This window comes from Artemia sp. Qi Xiang Cuo, chromosome 11 (genome assembly GCF_049724085.1).
Source record: "Artemia sp. Qi Xiang Cuo chromosome 11, ASM4972408v1, whole genome shotgun sequence".
Taxonomy (NCBI): Eukaryota; Metazoa; Arthropoda; class Branchiopoda; order Anostraca; family Artemiidae; genus Artemia; species Artemia sp. Qi Xiang Cuo.
The window spans coordinates 40,920,020-40,941,239 of record NC_142804.1 but is presented as its reverse complement, the minus strand read 5'-3'; the positions used below and the strand labels follow the sequence as shown (position 1 = coordinate 40,941,239).

At 36.5% G+C, this 21,220-nt stretch overlaps 1 protein-coding gene across 1 annotated transcript in view; it reads left to right on the top strand.

Moving 5' to 3' along the window:
- Positions 1-21,220, top strand: part of Balat (Beta-alanine transporter) — a 169,140-nt gene that overhangs the window by 22,889 nt on the left and 125,031 nt on the right. The window contains exons 2-3 of the mRNA XM_089097218.1: positions 4,759-5,088; positions 8,203-8,404. Coding sequence (XP_088953344.1) covers positions 4,877-5,088; positions 8,203-8,404 — 414 coding nt within the window. The 5' untranslated portion in view covers positions 4,759-4,876. The remainder of the gene's footprint in view (positions 1-4,758; positions 5,089-8,202; positions 8,405-21,220) is intronic.

Here is a 21,220-nt window from a genome sequence, read left to right as displayed (position 1 = left end):
TCAATGAAAGTGGTCGACAAAGTTTCAGCGGAACCGACTGCATTTTGTATAACTAAGACATCGGCATCATCTGGAGCACGTATCTGGAGCCAGCCTCTGAGTAAGTAGGTAGATGAAGCGTTTTTAATCTTTGTAATTTCTCAAAAATTCCTTCCTTACTTTTGACGATCTTCATTTTAGGAGAGAATTCAATCATTGGACACCACAAACCTTTGGTTCTTTTCAGCTCTGTGCAATTTTTTGGTACTGGTACTAGCCAGTGTGGCTAGATGTTGGGAGGTTAGAGCTGGATCGACCATTTCTCTCTCGCGATCAATCACCTCGGATAACTTCTCAGCAATAGTTACAGCTTTTAGTTTCTCCTAAAACATGTTTGTCATTGTCTGTCACTTCAATATCCTTAAGATTCGTTTCTTCCATAGATTTGGCATCGTCTACGTTTACAGGTGATGAAGCGTGGACACGAGTAACGAACCGTGAATCCTGCCTGAAGGATTCTAGGGGCTCAATGCATCGAACTATCTTTTCGATGTTCGCCAGATCTCTAGCTCTCCTCGAAGATATTGCTTCTGCATCATTTTGAATTGTCAACTCCGCGAGACCAGTCAGGATCTTAATGCGTTCGTTAACGAGAACCAACGTAGGCATAGAAGATGTTCAAATTGTCTGCTGCAATTCAGTCATGCCTCTACCTATCGTCACCGCCACTCGTTCTTCTACCTCTCATTAAAGTCTGTTTGATCACCAGATCAGGAGAAAGTGCTGCCCAGTAGTTGTCAGTTCTCTGGATGAACAGGTATTCTTGTAACGTTGTGTACTGCTCTGGGTTGTCTTTCCTCAATTGAAAAATTGACTGCACAAACAGCAAGTAGACTTCCTGTAAAGATTGTTGCCGGAAGCAGCAAAATATGGAAGTATTTCCAATAGCGACTGTAGATGAAGCTCAAGGCTGCCACTTTGTTCAGCTCTCAGATTCTTTCTCACGATTCTAAGTACGTCCTGATACTGAATCCCAAGACGGGCAGTTCTGGACTCGGATAATCGTTCTTTTACACTATGAACTATTTCACAGATAAGCTCTACTGGTTCCAACACCTGCGCTTCGTCGATGATATCTCCTTCAAGGACCAACAAGTACGCATTTTTTGTCTTTTCAAGGGGTTCTGGTAGCATGTCATTGCCATCAAACGCTCTGCTATTCAGTTCTGACGATAAAAGGTTCGCATAAAGGGCTAACTCCAAAATACCATGGCCTCGTACAGCACGAGAGACAGTTTTGCCTTGTAACATACTACGCCCAGTGTTAGGCGCGTATATTTAACTTATAATTTCTAAAATTCCCTAATCAGCCATAAGGGAGCCAATGGCACCTAAGAAACTCATGCATGTGGTAAATCCACCTAGGATAACAACAACAATTCTTAAAGCACTTGTGGTAGGCTCTGCACTTTGCTTTCCAGTAAGGCCGTTGGTCATATGTAATGACTAGAGTTTTTCCAGCTCAAATAGCACGCTCGTTAGCATGCATAAATGTATAATAAATACAGGAGATATCGCTTGGGTTGTGATTAATCATTGGCAAAAAACAAAAGCCTTGAATCCATTCATCTAGCTATTACAATGGTAGATGACCCCACTGATTAGAGTGCCTAAAGAATGGCACTAGGAAATGGAAACCACATACTGGAGGAGGAGGGGGATTCTGGAATACTGATTTGAAATTAAACTTTTCAAGACTCAAATTTTAAGACGCCCTTCCTAGCTTGACAGGAAATGGTGAATCCAACAAAAAGTTTTTTGTTGAGATTTCTATTATATAGCATTTAAAGTGCCAATTAGACCAAGTTTGCCCCCCCCCTGGAATTCAGCTTATGGGCGCCCATGTTAACTAGTTCATGTAGGTCAACTTTTACAACCGTTATAGGAAAGATTAAATAAAAAAAACAAGTTTTTTCATCTGAAAGCAAGGAGCAATATTAAAACTTAAAACGAGCAGAAATTATTCCATATATGAAGGGGTTGCCCCCTCTTCAATACTTTGCTCTTCACGCAGAAGTTCTTAGCACTTAAAAAAAAATATTCCTATTCTAATTAAACGGTCCTTGTGTTTCAGGAGTCGTTCTTAAAAAATTGGAACAAACAGTCAAACTTTTGCATAAAGATCAAAATATTAAGGAAGGGGGGAACTTCTTCATATACGGAATAATTTCTGTTAGTTGTGAGTTTTAATGTTGCTCCCTACTTTCAGTTGAAAAACTTGTTTTTTTATATTTAATTTCTGATCGTTTTTCAAATAATGCTGGTAAATCTGGCTCACTCTCCCTGAAAAATTCCCTCCCCTCACGGGAAATTCCTCCTTGGAAAGTTCCTCCCACGTAACCACCCCTCCCCGTAAAATTTCTTCCCGTTTGTTCCATCCTCGCTGAAAATCCTCCCCCCCCCCTCTCCGAAAATTTTTGTGCAGAAGATTCAGCCTGAAAAATTCTTCTTAGTATACTTTCGTTTGAAAATAAACTTTAAGTTCTAATCGTTTTTCTGATGACTCCAGAAATTCCCCCTTCCGTGGAAAATAATTCTTGTAAATCAAAACACGCAGAAAATTTCCCTCTGACAAATCCCCCGGAACATTTCCACATGCAAAAATGAATAGGCAAAGACAAAGTAAGACAAATAAAAAGAATTTCGCATAGGAATTATGTCAAATCTCCCCAGTATAAAATGTCCCCAGGAAAGTTCACCCCCGGAGATTTCCCTCCACACGGAAAATTATTCCCATGAAAACTCAACAAGTTTCAGAAATTAAAGACCTATCCCCAGGGGCTGGGGGGGGGGTCATGTCATCTCTAGGAGCATAATTTTTCAGACTTTCAAGTCCGAAAAAAACAAAATGGCTAACTCAAAATTTTGATTAGACGATAGTGGGGAAAAGGGACGTGGGACCATTGGTTCGATACGATCATCCCTTAAAAAAAAAAAAAAAAAAAAGCCCGTGTTCTTTCTTCTGACAAAAAAAATTCAAATTCCTCATTTTTGCATGTAGGAGCTTGAAATCTCTACAGTATGGTTTTCTGATAAGCTGAATCTGATGTCGTGATTTTCGTTAAGATTCCTTGACTTTTAAGGGGGTGTTTCTCCCCTTTTTTGAAAATTAGGCAAATTTCTCAGGTTCGTAGCGTTTTATAAGTAACACTAAGATTAGTGAATCTTATATATTTTGAAATCAGCATAATAAGCCAATTCTTTTGATATATTTATTGATATCAAAATTCCGTTTGTAAGAGTTTCGGTTACTATTAAGCCTTGTCACTCCGTGCTTACAGTTACTTACCACTAACAGTTTGATAGGTATTTGACTATGTAAATCAAGGTTTAAACTTCATTTTTGAATTCGCCACCATTAATTTCATTTGAAACGACCAAACAATCCAACAACCTTTTAATTTCGAGTTTGCCCCTCCCCCCCCCGTCCTTTTAGGGTGGAAATGGGCTTTAGGATATAGAAAAATGAAAACCTGAATTCAAATTTGGAGTCAGCATGCTTGATTTGATAGGAACGACTATTTAAACTCCAAAATATTTATAAACACAAAAATCGATTTTCCCCCTTCAAGGAACGCTTTGGAACGCTTGTACAAGGGAGATTCGGATGGATTTCTTTTGTTTAATTAGGCTGATTTTTCTGAACATTTTGGTGTAAAAAAAAATCTGTTATAATTTCCCCGAGGTTTGACCATTTTTTCCCGTATCTTTCCCGCGACGGCTGTTCAAGACATGTAGTTTCCGATAAAGCGCAAATGACGCATTAGGCTTTAGACTTATACAGTTAGGGGAGGGGGAAGGAGGCAGTGACCAAACTGTTGTTTGTAGTGATTTTATTCATTTTAAGTTTGATTTAAATATTCAATTTAAGTTTTATTCGATTTAAGATTTATTTATTCATTTATGTTAGTATCTGTTGTATGTTTGTTGGCTATGATTGTTTATTTAATTTCTGCTCATTTTGGGTTCTATTTATTCTTTAAAAGTAATTTCTGGTCGTTTTGAGTTCGAATTATTATAGGAATTTCTTTATGCTGATCGAAGTTTGATATGGGTCTTTACTTTTCTTTGAAAAACTTCTTTTTTGGATTTTTTTTAAAATTAATTATTAGAAAGTAACATGTATTCTTGCATAACACAATTTGAAACGTTTTTATATATAACAGTTTCCTCGTATAGAACGATCTAAAACCGTATTTTTTCTTGAAACGGTACGAAACAAAATGAAAATGATAAGGCTCCAGAGGGTGCTTGGTTCTTATTTAATATCTACAAGTTTACAAGATTTTTAGCTCGCCGCTTATTCGGGGCAAGGTTTGCCTACTATTCAAGGGCATATCCAGGATTTTTGTTCTGGGGGGGGGGATTGCAAAAAAAACTTAAAAAAACTCATAAAAATTTGTTTATATCATTTTTATTACGTTTTTACTAGTCAGAAAAAAAAATTCGTGGGCTTCAAACCCCTTAACCCCCCCCCCCCCGCCTGGATAAGGTTTCACTACTATCCCATCATTATCTCAAGTCCCCTAAAATTAGCACTAAAAGATAGAACAATAAGTTATGTCCACAATCCTCATTAAAATTAAGTACTGTTTATTTAAGATCCCCATTGCTCTTTATGAAAGTATCAAACACATATATTTTCCTGCATAGAAATTAGTGTACTAAACTCTGGTTAATATTTTTCTTTGCGTGCAATTAAAACTGTCCTTCTTACAGAGCACGAAGCGCAGGGCGGTCCAATCATGTTTTCTCCAGAACCTTAAAATTGAATTATTCTCTTCTACTATATTCACTTGTGTTCAATCAGAGAACATCAAGTTACTCGTTTGAAAGGATGGCTGTGGACTTCGATTTACTATTGCCGGATATAGGCGAATATGGAACTTACCAAAAATTTCTAATTTGGTTTGTACTTCTCCCTGGCTTTTTCCCTTGTGGCTTTCATGCTTATAACCAATTGTTCTTGACAACTAATTATGACCATTGGTGCAAAGTACCTGAACTGGATGGACTTAATTTAACAATGGAAGAAATTAAGAATTTAAGGTAAGCTACTTTCACTTGCAGTAGATTTTTGGAATCGTAAATTTTGCAATAAAAATTGTCTTCTTCACCCATGTGCTCAAAAACTAGGGATTAAAATTTTCTATTTAGATAATTTCTATCAAGTGACTGTCTTATTTCTTTTCAGTTTGATTTGTCCCATTTAAAACTTTCCACATTTCCGTTCTGTAATGTAAGTTACTTAACGAAAGAATGTAAAACACCCTATTATTAATCAGCTAAAAATATTATCCACCAGTCAGAATCTAATTTACATTCCTACAGATCTTGAGTAAACCAGTGTGAGAGCCCTACTTATCCAATGTGTGATAAGCACTAATTTTCTATTATCTGTAAACTATTATTGTGTTCAGTAAGCTTATTGTAAATGATTGTTGGTGTTTAATAGGCAATTGTAATGATTGAATTGCATGAGTGCTTGTCGGAACCCATTAAGTTAAATTATTTGTTTAATATGCGTCAGAGCATAATAAGATGCGATTCGTTTTTTCTGCATAGAAAATTCTATGAAAATTCAGGATAAATTAAAAACCTTACTGTTAGAATCTTTCTTAAAAAGTGTTACGGAGTTGAAAGATTTTGAACTCTAATGTTTTTTTTATATTTACTCTATAATTTTGGTGCAATAGGATCAAAATAGAAGTATTGAGAGGGAAATATAGACAACTCGACTTTGACCATTTCTCGCAATTTTCAGATTATTCGTGTAAAATTTATTTTGGTGTCCAAATGGCGTATCGTATATTTTGTATCATTTGAGATGAGTCATATAACCAGCCCTCAAGTCTGTGGGGAGGTGGCATCTTAATCCTTATTTCCCTTTTTGTGATCTTTATCTTTTCTTGAAAAATTATCTTAATTCCGTACATATTATTGGGTGCCTGCCTTGCAATCTAAAACTCTTCAAATGTAAATCCATTTAAAATTGCACATCTTTATTTTGTTTGTTTCAGTCCGCCTTTAGAAAAATCTTTTTTAGGAAACTAATTCTTAACTTTTATGGCTACTTTTATGTAGTGCCCTTGTCATCTAAAAGGCTCTTAACAGTGTTATGACTCAGAAATGAAACTAGTGGCGTACTCAGTTCGTCATTAACAACTGCTACGAAAAAAAAAACATAGTTCCTGATAATGTTATAGTTGGAAAATTAATATTATAATTTCCCTACTAAATAATATTTGGTTATGGAAAGCTTATGAATCAGTGTAACGGACCAGTTACATATCTCAGTGTGAAGAGGTATAACACTGAAGAGATAATTTAGATGACAATCTCATCAGCGTCTTTAGACCACAGATCAGAGTAGAATAATGAAAAATGTTTGCATAAAAAAAGGCCTAAGAAGTAAGATATACGTTAAAACCATTTTCAGTAAAAAAAAGTGTAAAATATTAGCACATTGATTTGCTAGAAAGTGAGGCCATTGTGAGAAGCATAATATTTAAATGGCCTTTTATTGGTGTGAAAAGCCTATATCAACGTTGATTTGTTTTCAGTGTTGTCTTCTAACACTTGTCTTTGTATCTTTGTCTGATTCATTATACTAGCGTTATTTGTATTATTTGTAAATTATTCTGTATCATGTGGGATAAGCCATGTTACCATTCCTCAAGTTTGTGGGGAGGTGGCATATTAATCCTCATTTCACCTTGTTGTGATCTTTATCATTTCTTATTTTGTTGTGGTTTCGGTACTGACTGTGATTTCGCCATGCGAAGTTCAAGTTCAGACAACAGATAAGTGGAATTGGAATCATGGTTCGATTAAGGTGCTATGACAAATGAGTTATTAGACATTGAATTATTTTCCATCTCATTTTCACCACATGTCAGAATCATTGCTTTCCAATTATACTTACAGCAATTTAAATGCTTAGCGAATTATATAACATTCTTCATATTTATGTTCTTCGATCATTTTTTGCTGAATAAATGAAAAAATCCTCTGTTTTTTTTCTGTTTGCGAAAAACTGTAATTGTAAGAATTCACAGTCAACATCAGTCAGTTGTACACAGGGAAGAATCAGAGGGCAAGGGTGTAAAGTGTTTGTACCCCCCCCCCGAAATATTTGTCTAGCTCTTAAAAGCGTAACAAAAATGCATATAAATAAATTTTTGATACGTTTTTTTTGCCCCCCCCCCCCGCCTGAAAGACACTTCCCTAAAAAAATTCTGGATACACCCTTGGTTGTACATCAATAACCAGGGACGAATAGTGAGTTTCATACCCTTGACAAACAAGCAACGTTTTAAGACGATATGTGTTTTCCTTGATTTTAATGTAGGATTGGTGATACAGAAGCAGAATATTGAAATGGTAAAATATTCGTTTGAGAAGACTATATTTATTCCCAAATAACAAAAAAAATCCCCCTCCCTAGGTTTTGAAAAATACATTTCGCCCCTCCAACATTTTCATGAATTGGCGTAACTGCTTTCCTTAGATATGAATATCGCAAAATAGAAGGGATTGAAGGAGGCAGATTTTATATGATGTGGCTATGGTTATAATATAACGCTTAGAATATTAGATATAGCTCATTATATGTTGTCGCTACTCTAGTCCTGAACCATTATTTTAGAAATGTTGTCCATTAGTAAAGTTATATTTTCACCTACTCCCTTACTAGCTCAATATGTAAAAGTGATACACAAGTGACGCGTTCACAACCAGTGCGTTAAAGCAGTGCTTATCAATTTCTTTTGTATACCTTTTGAAAAGCTGAAAATCAGACAATTTTTAACCCAAAGAGTCAGATGAATATGCAACTTTGCTATATTTGTCTTATTACTATATTTCTTCTTGTATAACTTGATGAATTTTAACCACTTGTCTTATTTTGATGTCCTTTTTTCATATTTCTTTTTATTTATTTGCCTAGTCCGTGGTGAAGGGCAGCTGTCCTCTCGGAATTACTGGTCACGCCTATGTGATGACAATCGTCCGAATTGTAGCTTAGGATAATAGAAATATCTTAATTCAATTTTAAAAATACCAATGATGGGAGGAAAAAGATGAAGTTTTGTTTTTAAGGCAATATATTCATTCACTAACCAGTTTACTGTGATAGTAGTAACATTATTTGTATTTTTCCAGTGTTCCTTATCAAATCCAACATGGTAGGCCTAAGTATAACCAGTGCCATCAGTTTCTTAGAAATTATTCAGAAATTGCGGAATTTATAGCAGCAGGGGCTGCACTAAATGATTTAGTTCCAGAAACAGATGTACTTAGAGTGCCATGTAGCAATGGACATCAGTTTCAAGTTAATAGCGGTGAATCTTCTATTATTTCTGAGGTATGTGATATCGAATTTTTCTATTTTCATTTAAGATTAGTTAGTAAATTCAAGCAATGCCGACAGTGGAGGTAAATAGGTTTCAAAGCTGACCTTATGAGAGTGGATGATTTTGTGGGGCAGATTGACGGGATACATAAAGAGTACACTTTTTTTTATGATTCATTGCACCATATCTCAAGATAGCCACGATTTTCTTTTGTTTACTTTTTAATATCTGATAAAATATTGTATTTTTGTAGAAAATCTTTTATCTAAAAGTGTAACTTTAATAGTATTTTCACCTCTCCCCCAGATAAATCATCAGATAGTAACGGAGAGATCAGGTTAAACGAGTAAATAAATGACGACAAGATTAAGATCCTGTCACACTGTATCTGGAATCTGTAAGCTGGCACTACTGTATTGATAGCTTTAAATTTAGTCTACTACAGGGCAGTGCCAGGAGGAGTGAATCCTCATGAGAAACAAGAAGACATTGAATAAAAATGTGCCGCTTTAAAAGAGAAATGCTCCCATTTAAATCTTGGCAAAAGAAAAGAACATTGTAGCAGTTTGCCCCCTTCCCCCTGTGAAAATTCCATGACGGTGTTCTCGGTCTACTATTTTAGAAAAAAATTTTTACACTCAAGAATTGAATGTGAAAAATAAAGACTTGTTTATCGGGATCTATATAAATTACCAGAAGATAAAAAGTGCCACAGTTTCTTGAATGAGTTCATGTCATATTTCAGACTTTTAAATGTGACATCTATTAAATAAATTTGTGCAGTTGAATGCGACTGCATTATTTGGTAATGTAATGGTGTCTGTACTAGGTATTTTGACTTGGGTCGTGGTTTTATGGTATTTCGCGTGGTATTATTATTTGAAGTAAGCATTTTGTGATTCGTTTGACCAAACTGACAATGCGTGGGAATCTTGATTCGTATTATCAAACTGTACATGGTTAGGAATTGTAAGAGAAGAGGGGCCCTTGCTAAATAAACGATAACAAAAAAAAAACTAATAACAGAAAAAACTTTGATAACAAAACATAAGTATTTCAAACATAAGGAAATTCGTATGATTTCAAAAAGGGAGAAAGCACCACCAAAAAGGAGGTGAGGAGGCAAACTGTATGAAGAAATCACCGTTCAATTCATCATGTCTGACAACCTAGAAGTCGAGGCTTCGTAACTTTATCTACAAAGGGAGATATTTCGGATTTTGTCCTTGACGGAAAGTTGCAATTACCTAAGAAAGAAAAGTTAAGAGCCCTATTAAAACCTAAAACGAGCAGAAATAAAGTCATACATTAATTCTTTCGTATGAAACATAAATATAAAATCGTGTCCAAACATAAATATAATAGAAACTGCTATCGACAAATCCTAAAGTGAACAGAAATTAAAATGATCATTTATGCCAAACTTAAGACTGAAAGAACCCCCCCCCCTAGTCCTTTTAAAAGCCCGGATGTCAATTGCACTTCAGTGAAAAACGATATGTATTTCGAGCAATGAAGGGCTTCCTCCCGGCCACTCGACGCGCCCCAGGTGGCGGATAGAGAAATGCCCTACAGATACGTATGGTGATTTTATGGAGAAGGAGGTGGGGACCAAGGGAGGCCCAGCCCTTAGGGGTCCATAATTGAAACTGGGGCACTTTCGCCATGGGAACGTAAATACCGGTGGAAGAGGGGGAAGGCCCCTTTTGTGTACACTTTATGGGACCCGCTGGCGTTTGTTCATGTCCCATCAGTTACGAACTTTCTCCAAGTAATGGGCTATGTTGTATTGTGGAGCTTAACACTATCGCGGGAGGATTCTCTATATGAGGACAACTGTGGAAAGGCGGTATATCCAGAACTATGAACAATGGTCTGTGCAAGGTGGTGAGGAGAAGTGGCTTGCTACCACCACCCATCCAGACAAGGAAACGCCTCTTTTGAAAATTGGTGTTGAAGTATATATCGATGGCCTTCGTCAACGAGGCAGGCAACCAAACAATGTTTGAAGAACTTCGACAACTTTGTTCAGACATCACGTGCTGCACGAGACGTTGTGATATACAGAGCCCTTGTGCCTGAGTTTTAGTAGTTGTGGCCTCAAAACGTCCCACAAGGATGACTGGGACCTAGCTAAGTAATTTTTTTATATTTATCATAACATTAACAACAGTACAAGGCTAATCAAGATTTACAAATAATAACTATCGCAAATGAGACTAAAGCTACCCCTTCTCTATGTCACAGAATGGCTAATTCTTCTGGTTTGGTCTGCTTTGGTGGGCGTTTTCGGGCTGAAAAACCTCTTACTAGCTGATTTATCTACTATGAGTTGCCTCCCCGTAGTAGCATAATATTTTTAGGCATCAATATATAATGAGTTGGAGGTAATAGGTTTGAGATTCTCCGTGCAGGATTTCGACACTTTGTTGATAGAAGATCATTGCCAAGTGCTGAAAACCATGTTGTGACGAAGATGGGCCCAGGATTGCACAAATACTCCATTTGACTGGAGGTCCCAGGGAGTTTTTGCTTCCTGATTCTAAGTTGGCTTAAGCGCTTCTATGTAGACTTGAGAAGATGTGTTAGCCCCCGTCCTGCACTGATTTTGGGGCCATTGCTTTCCGTAAGGAAAAATAATTTCAAAGATTTAAAGAATATAAAAATTGCAACTTGGAATGTTACAACGTTAAGAAATAAATATCGTATCGAAATTTAAACTGACGAATTCAGACGAATTTAAACTGACGAATTTGTACTCATTTCCCAGTGATAGGAAACATGAAATTAGGTAATATAGCTTTTATTTACTTAGGCAGGAAGGATGGGGCACATAGACAGGGATTAGTGATCATGATAAATAGGGAAGCTGCTAAATCTCGTTTAGCATGGGAAGGTAATAATAATTGAATACTAGCCCCTCATTTTATGACTAAAAAGTACAGGATATCAGTCATAGTTTTATGTGCCCCTGTAGAACTGACTGACGGAGATAGTAGTGACTCAGATGAGTTTTAATTACAGCTACAGGAACAAATAGACAGGGTCTCAGGTAGAAATATGGTGTTTTTATTAAGAGATTTTAATGCCCAGGTCATTAGAAGTAGGGATAGATGGTACCCTAGCTTAGGTAAATATGGTGTACGAAAAGCAACCACTAATGGCTACAGACTGCTGCAATTTAGTAGGTATGACAATCTAGTTAGAACCAATACTGAATATGGAAATAAAATGACCCATAAGTTAACATGGTATTCAAATGAGGGTAAGACAGCTATCCTTGTTGATTACGCTATAGTAAACGGGAGACTTTTAGGATCAACACAAAATACTAGGGTATATAGGAGTGCTGTTATTGATGTTAAGTAAATATCGTCATCTAGTAGTGTCTAGAGTTAATTTAAACTGAAATTTAGGAAGGGTAACTACCTACCGGGAAACTATTATTATTATTATTATTTATTTTTAACCCACACTATACAGAGGTAAAATACGTGGAGTATCACGAGGAAAAACACAAAAAATGCAACACAAGACAATATATAAATCAAAAATTACCAAATTACATTGTAACACATAATAATTTAAAAGAAACGAGAGCAAAAAAAAAAAACGTGAAAGGAGGGGGAAAAGAGGAAAAGAGAGAGAAAAAAAAAACTGACAACTTGCAGAATCTAATAATGATGATGTTGGTAGACTCCAGGATGAGAATTAGAGGGAAACTTTCCAGGAAAAGTTTAAAACTAAACTGAAGAGTTTAAAATCTGACAATGTAGAAGATGAATTGAGTAATTTTAGGAAAATAATTTGTGAAGTCACTGATGGTGTCTTAGGGAAGAAAATTAGAAACACAGCTAGGAATATTATTGGAAACGTTCCATGTTTAATAGTGAGGAGGAGGGGCTTGTACAAGAGCTATTTGACTGATAGATCATATGAAAATAAGAGGAATATAAAGAAAGCGGAGAAAGCATTAAAATATGAACTAAGGAGGTTTTGAGTGGAGGCCATGGATGAAGTTGCCGAAGATCTGGAAGATGCAGCTAGACGGCATAATAGTAAAATACTGTACTGGCATAATAATAAATTGAGAGGGAATGGTCCATCTGGGCTTGCCCCAGTTAAAGATAGGAGCGGGGCTACAATTAGTGATAAGGAAAGAGTTGAAAAGAGATGGGCAGATCTTTTTGGGAATGTTTTAAACCTGGATAGAGTTGCAGGAAAAGACATAGAGGAGAATGAAAAAATTTGTGACACCTTGGATGTGAAGGAAGATTTAGTTTGTGAGGAAGAATTAATGACAGTACTAAAAGGTTTAAAAAAGAATAAGGCTTCAGGTGCTGATAGTTGGTCAATGAGTTTCTTAAATATGATGGTTATGAGGTTAGGAATTAGTTACCGAAGATTATGAATATTGTTTTCGAAAAAGGGAAAGTACCTAGAAATTTTAGGAAAATTTTAATTAAATTTCTCTATAAGAAAGATGATAAGAGTAAGCGTGGTAATAATAGAAGTAGAAGAAGCCTGGTTCCTGTAGGTAAAAAAATACCTAGTATCATGATACTTTTTAGACTTAAAGATGCTGTAGACAAAGTTTTAACAGAAAAACAATGTGGTTTTAGGAAGGGTAGATAATGTGTCGACGAAATTTTCTCTGTGATTAATAATTTGGAAGTGCCCGAATCATCAAACACCTTTAGTCCTCAGTTTTATAGACTATGAGCGAGCGTTTCATTCAGCTGATAGAAGAGCTTTAGCGAAGGTCTTATCCTTGTATGGTATACCAGACAAATACATTAAAGTGATTAGCGCTATGTACGAGAATATCATTGTTGCGTCTAAGCTAGGAAATGTGGTTAGTAGCTGGTTTCGTATCAAATCAGGAGTTAAGTAGCGTTATGTTGCATCTCCATTTGTATCGATCTTTTTTATGGACTTTGTCTTAAGAAGCATAACAAAGGCAGTGGGAGAACACAGAATCAAATGGCGAAATAAAACTTTCCTGGACATACATTATGCTGATGATTTAAGCACCTTAGATGAAAGTGTTAGCAAAATGAATGAACTTTTAGGGGTTTTGAGAGTTCAGGGTGCTAGAACAGGTTTCAAAATTAATGTTAAGAGGACTTTGTCACCAAGGTTAGGAATAAGTGGAGATGAAAGAGTGACGCTGAGTAACGAAAAGATCGATCAATTTGACAGCTTCACTTGCCTAGGTAGTATTATTAGTAAAGGCGGTGGAAGCAGTGAATATGTTAATAGTAGAATAGACAAGGCCCAGTCTGTTTTTTCACAGTTGAAAAAGGTTTGGAAGAATAGGAACATAAGTCTGCGAACCAAGATTAAAATCAGAGGCAACGCTGTAGCGTTGCCTATAGTAAAGGTCATATGGCTCCAATGTTTTATTTTTTTTTTTTTTTTCCCAGAGGCATTTCATATGGAAGGGGTCGTCATAAAAACTTCAAAGGGGACTCATTTGATTGGAAATTGAGAATTCTAGTGCCCTTTTTAATAGTCAAAAGGTATTAAAAGGAACTTCGCCCCCCCCCACGCCCCTCCGTCCCCCAAACACATCCCATTCCAATGGGGAGACACGACTTGTTTTCTGCGGAGTTGATTTTCAAATAGAAAAAGTATTTTTGAGGAGGACACTCCCCAACAACCCTCAGGGCAAGGGTTTTAAGTTATGCTCTGGGGGCATATAAGGTTTTTATAGAAGGCGTTGTCGTAGAAACTTCAAAAAAGCTCATTCGATTGGAAATTCAATAAGATAGTGCCCTTTTTAATAGTCTAAAGTGATTGGATGGCAACTAGCCCCCCCCCAACGCCCATCCTTTCCCCAAACACATCCAATCACCATTTTGAGATAGCCATTTTGTTCAGCGTAGTTGATTTTCAGGTAGAAAATATGTTTTTGAGGAGGACACTCCCCAACAACCCTCAGGGTAAGGGTTTTAAGTTATGCCCTGGGGGCATGTAAGGTTTAATAGAAGGCGTTGTCGTAGAAACTTCAAAAAAGGCTCATTCGATTGGAAATTCCAAAAGCTAGTTGATTTCCAGATAGAAAATATGTTTTTGAGGAGGACAATCCCCCACCACCCTCAGGGCAAGGGTTTTAAGTTATGCCCTGGGGGCATATAAGGTTTTTATAGAAAGAGTTGTCGTAGAAACTTCAAATAAGGCTCATTCGATTGGAAATTAAAGGGCTAGTGCTCTTTTAAATAGGCGACAGTGATTTGAGTTCAACTAGCCCCCCCACGCCCATTATTTCCCCAACCACATCCCATCAAAAGTTGGAGATAGCTATTTGTTCAGGGGAGTTGATTTCCAGATAGAAAATATGTTTTTGAGGAGGACACTCCCCCACAACCTTCAGGGCAAGGGCTTTAAGATATGCCCTGGGGGAGTATAAGGTTTTTATAGAAGGCGTTGTCGTAGTAACTTCAAAAAAGGCTCATTCGATTGGAAATTCAAAGGACTAGTGCCCTTTTTAATAGTCGAAATTGTTTGGAGGTCGACTAGCCCCCACCCCACGCCCTTCGTTCCCCTAAACCCTTCCACTCGAAATTTTGAGATAGCCATTTTGTTCGGTGTAGTTGATTTTCAGATAGGAAATATGTTTTTGAGGAGGACACTCCTCCATAACCCTTAGGGCAAGGGTTTTAAGATATGCCCTCGGGGCATATAAGGTTTTTATAGAAGGCGTTGTCGTAGAAACTTCAAAAAAGGCTCATCCGATTGGAAATTCAAACACATCCAATCAAAATTTTGAGATAGCCATTTTGTTCAGCGTAGTTGATTTTCAGATAGAAAAAACATTTTTGAGGAGGAAAATCCCCCACAAGCCTCAGGGCAAGGGTTTTAAGTTATGCCCTGAGGACATATAAGGTTTTTATAGAAGGCGTTATCATAGAAACTTCAAGAAAGGCTCATTCGATTGGAAATTAAAGGGCTAGTGCCTTTTTTAATAGTCGAAAATGATTGGAGGGCAACTAGCCCCCCCCCACGCCCATAATTCCCAAAAATAAATCCAATCAAAATTTTGACACAGCTATTTTGTTGAGCGTAGTTGATTTCCAGATAGAAAATATGTTTTTGAGGAGGACACTCCCCCACAACCTTCAGGTTAAGGGCTTTAAGATATGCCCTGGGGGAGTATAAGGTTTTTATAGAAGGCGTTGTCGGAGTAACTTCAAAAAAGGCTCATTTGGTTGGAAATTCAAAGGGCTAGTGCCATTTTTAATAGTCGAAAGTGATTGGAAGGAAACTCGCCCCCCCCCACGCCCACCATGCCCCCAACCACCTCAAAACAAAATTTTGAGATAGCCATTTTGTTAAGTGTAGTTGATTTCCACATAGGAAATATATTTTTTAGGATGACACTCCACCACAAACCTCAGGGCAAGGGTTTTAAGTTATGCCCTCGGGGCATATAAGGTTTTTATAGAAGGTGTTGTCGTAGAAACTTCAAAAAAGGCTCATTTGATTGGAAATTCAAAGGGCTAGTTCCCTTTTTAATAGTCGAAAGTGATTTGAGGGCAACTAGTCCCCGCCAACGCCCATCATTCCCCCAAACACATCCAATCGAAATTTTGACATAGCTATTTTGCTCAGCATAGTTGATTTTCACATAGAAAATATATTCTTGAGGAGGACACTTCCCCACAACCGCTCATTCGATTGGGAATTCAAAGGGCTCGTGCCCTTTTTAATAGTCGAAAGTGATTTGAGGGCAACTAACCCCCTCTCACGCCCACCTTTTCCCCAAACACATCCAATCAAAATTTTGAGACAGCCATTTTATTAAACGTAGTTTTAAGGTCTGGAAATTAGGTCTTTGAGGATGACAACTCTCCCACAACCCTCAGGGCAAGGGTTGTAATTTAAGGATTCTCCGAATCCTTCATATTTTTTGTATTGAAGGGATATTCGTATAAACTTTAGAGAGGGCTCATTTGATTGGAAATTGAAAGTTCTTGTTCGTTTTTTAAGAGTCAAAAGAGATTGGAGGGCAACTAGCCCTCCTCCCTCCTCCACGCCCTAAATGCATCAGATAAATTTTTTTTTAAAATAGTTGAAAGGTTAAGTAACAAAACTCTGGCGTCGACAAAACCCCCCCGGGCCCGGGGGCAGGAAGGGATTCTCGTATAAACTTCAGAGAGGGCTCATTTGATTTGAAATTGGAAGTCAAAATCGATCTAAGGGTAAATACCCTCCCCCCCCCCCGCGCCCTTTTCCCCACCCCTCCCTTGAACTAATTCTGTTTATACCTGAAGGCCAAATGAGAGTCAGAATGTTTTGTTATTAACACACACCTATTAGGCATCTGCTTTCCTCCCTAACAAGGAAAGAAACAGAGAGTGTAAGGCGGTGGCAGATCCAGGGGAGGGGCGAGGGGGTGCCTCTCCCTAACGTAGTCTAAAGTAATGTAATTTACTTAATTAACGCAAGATTGTGTTAATTAAACTTGCTCCTAACGGAATTTTATCGGATCAACCTATTTTGCCTCACCCCCTAAAAAATCCTGGATCCGCCCCTGGTGTAAGGGCACTATAAATTTTAATTTGTAATTCAATGAACCCCGTTCCAAAGTGTATGCCACGACCTCTTCCACATAAAGTGTCCCGGGAAAAATAAATAAGTATTAATTCATTGAACCCTTATGGCTCTTTACTTAGGTAACGCTATAGCATTGCTTCTGACCTAAAAAATTGGTTAGAAATTTTAGCTTCCATTCTAATGAATATCCGAAATTTTCTGTGGGAAATGTATTTCGGGGAGCATATTACATGGCTGGAAAATTTCTGCAGAGTGGAATTTGTCGCGGAGGATTTATCAGCAGGAAAAGAAAATATTATTTGAGGGGGGAGGAATCTCCCAGGGATGGGTTTCCCAAATGTGAGTCATTCAGGGAGGAGACGGCTAAACCCATTTAACAATATTCTAAATCTTACTTCTTGAAGTAACGGGAATAAGAATCAACGTAAATGTCAGAGATAGCACTTCAGGTTTCTTTACACGATTTTGTTCGTGTCTTTTAAAAAAAAGACATTTCCGAAAGACATATTAATTTCATTTGTATTACTTTCTCTGTGGCTGCTCAATTATGCATTTGAGGGGGGAGACTTCCCCCCGCAACTGTCCCCACTAAGGTTTCAGTTTTTATCTCAAGCCTTAAAAATGAACGCAATGCGATAAAAGTATAACTCAAAATAATATATATAGAGTTATATATGCAAATAACACGGAACAATTAATTAAAATTGCATATTATGAGTTGAGGCTCACCAAACTCATGGGCCAGGGGGCACACCATTCCAAAATCTATGAAATCAATTCCGCAAAAACTAAAAATATGAAGTACTTTTGATTATTTTAACGTCTTCCACAACTCAAGCGGTCCAACATTCTACAGCCCAATGAGTCTGTCTGATCTCCTAAATCGGGAACGGAGGAGATAAGTGAAGTTGCGTCCCGTATTGGATGAGTCTCCAACCTCACCCTCACCCTCTCCTACTGTCTACGCTAAAGTTTTCTTCCTTCTGCCAACTACGCCGCCCCCACCCCAAAGACTTTAATAAGGTAAAGTTTTTTATGGGAAGAACACATAGTAAATGTATTATAATTATCCAATTATAAGGTTAAAATACATACTCTTTGATAGATTTAAAATTGCTTTGGCACACAAAATCCTATTAAGATCAATTCCAAACAGTCGTGATCGCTTTGTGTCAGCAAGTGAAATGGTCAAAACACCCTCATTGGAGCTATTTTTCAATCCATTCATTGTTGACAATCGCTGTCCACAAGTTATGCAAGCTGTCTATTGTTCATATATAAGGTTTTCATCAAGGAGGTAATCGTATAGACTTTGAAAAAATCCTCATTTAATGTATAAATTGAAAGTTTTAGATCCGTTTTTTAAAGTAAAGACTAATTGGACAGTAAGCACCCCCCCCATGAAATAAAAACTTGAAAAAATTTTGCAATCAAAAACGAACAAAAATTAATTTAAAAAAAGACTTTCCGAAAAATAAGTTTTTCAAAGAAAAGTAAAGGCCATTTTAAACTTAAGCTCAGGAGATATGAATACCTGTTAAGATTCAAACTCAAAACGACCAGAAATTGCTATTAAAGAATAAATGAAGCCCAAAACGAACAGAAATTAAACAAACAATCATAGCAAAAAACATACAACAAGTAGTAATATAAATGAATAAATATATTTTGAAGCAAGTAACGCTTGGATTGAATATGAACGTCATGCTTAAAACGAAAAAGAATAGTTTGCTAGTAGAGCATAAATGAAACTTAAAACGAACAGAAATTAAATAAACAATCAATGCAAACAAACATACGATATATAATAATGTAAATGAGTAAATAAATCTTAAAACGAGTGAAACTTAAATTGAATATACAAATCAAGTTTTAATCGAATAAAAATAACTACAAACAAGAGTTTGGGTATCGCCTCACTGTAGAAGCCTAAAACCTACTGAGTCATTGGCACTTTACTGAAAACAAATTATGGTACTAACGTTTTCTTTTATACTTATTATTGCAAATAAATATTAAAATTACAGTAAAATTTTGAACTGATGGGCTTTCAGCAATTAATATCACTATACATCAAATATTCAGTTTAATTTATTAGTTCTTTCCAAGATTAGTCAAGACAAATATAGTTTCACTACAAACAAAATTTGGATACGGCCCCCTTCTTTAACTGCAAAAACCTAAAGCCTTCTGCGTCATTGGCGCTTCACTGAAAACGAATTTCTCTTATATTACAAATTAATTCTTTTCCAGTTCTTACAGCATTGAAAATGAAAATAAAAATTACAGTGAAAAAAAATCTAGAACTGATGGATCTTTCAACAATTATTATCATTTTATATCTAATATTGAATTTGAGTTTGTTTATACTTTCCAAGACTGTTCAAGATTCATATGGTTTTCATTAAGACGCCAATGACGCAGTAGGTTTTAGGCTTCTACAGTGAGGCAATACCCAAACTCTTGTTTTTAGTTTTTTTTATTAGATTCAAGCTTCATTTTCGTATTCAGTTTAAGTTTTACTTGTTCTAAGATTTATTTACTCATTTACATTAATATATATTGTATGTTTGTTCGCATTGATTGTTTATTTAATTTCTGTTCGTTTTAAGTTTGATTTATACTTTAATAGCAAACAATCTTTTTCGTTTCAAGCTTGACTTTCATATTAAATTCAAGCGTTACTCGCTTTAAAATATATTTATTCATTTATATTTCTACTTGTTGTATGTTTTTTGCTATGATTGTCTATTTAATTTCTTTTCGTTTTGGGTTTCTTTTATTATTCAATAGTAATTCCTGGTCGTTTTGAGGTTGAATTTTAACAGGTATTCCTATGTGCTGACCTTAAGTTTTAAATGGTCTTCACTTCTCTTTGAAAAACATATTTTTCGGAAAGTTTTTTTTTAACAATAGAAAAGTGATGACAGTGATCAAGTAAGGTTCTACACCATGCGCGCTCCAAAAAATGGAGGAAGATTTGCTGAATGTTTCCTAGAGAAATTGTCTACTTACTGTTTTTGGTGCCCGACTGACTGACCATATTTCAAACAGGGGGCTCTACGAAAGGCGTGGTTCAATCCTGCTTTCTAGGAGTATATTGAAAGAAAATTTAAGATGGCTAGGACAGGTTCGGTTGGCGAAGGATGACATATTGCCAAAGATTTTATTTTTCGGCCAACCGTCTAAAACTAAACGAAAAGCAGGTCGTCCCCGAAGGGGGTGGGAGGATATCATAAGGAAATATTTAAGGGAAATGGGAACTTCTTGGAATGGTGTAAAGACAGCGGCTCTGAATAGATCGGGACGGGGGGGGGGGGGCAGCGTGCGTAGCTGTGTTGGTCTCAAGCGGCTTGTGGCTGTGGTGAGATGTTAATCGTAACACTAGAAAGTTTTAGCAATTTTTGATTTTTCAATATTATAATTGCAAAAGAAAAATTGTTTAAAATATATTTAGTTTTTAATAAAGTGCTTTGTATGTTCTATTTCGTTGTGAGCATCTTCTTTTTTAAATAAATGTATGCCAAGTTCATTTGATAAAAAGTTCTGTTTTATCACCTTTAAAAAAAAGGAAGAAGATAAGACGTCACTGATCAATGTAACCAGATTTGTTTTCTTAATTTTTCGCCTTAATGGAGGCTCCCTTAACCTTATTTACACACCCTGTATTTTCCAAGCTAGTCAGAGAAAAATAGTTGCACTACGAACTAATGCGATCCAGTTTTTTTTTTTTTTTAAATTTCTATCAACTTTAGTTTTGCCCAGTGCACTTGTTTCATAAGTTGCAAGCCGATCCGAAACAAAACTTTCGTGTCAGCCTTCTCTGGGTGTCATAAAACAAGACAATAGATTGTTTTCAATAGCTTTGATCTTCATTGAGGCCCCCTGAATTCTGTCGGCATACTCTGCAAGTTTAAGCCTATTGGAGAAAAAAAATTGTTGCCCAGTTTCATTTAAAACATATTGATACATTCAAATTCCACATATTTCGTTTTAGCCGAAAATACCTTCAAAGTCTCTAGTCTTCATTGAGGTGTACTAGGCTCTATCTACATGCCCTGTAAGTTTCGAGCCTATCAGAGATGGGGAAAAAAAAATAGGTCCGTTTTCAGTCGTCACGAATTAATAAGCAGAAAAAAGCATCAAGTTTTGTATTTATAAATGTTTGCTTTCTTTAAATAAAGTTAGTGGATTTAAGTTACCACAGCTTGAACGTATACTGTTTTTCTGTCTATGGAGATACGGAGATATTTTATAGCTCTCAGTTA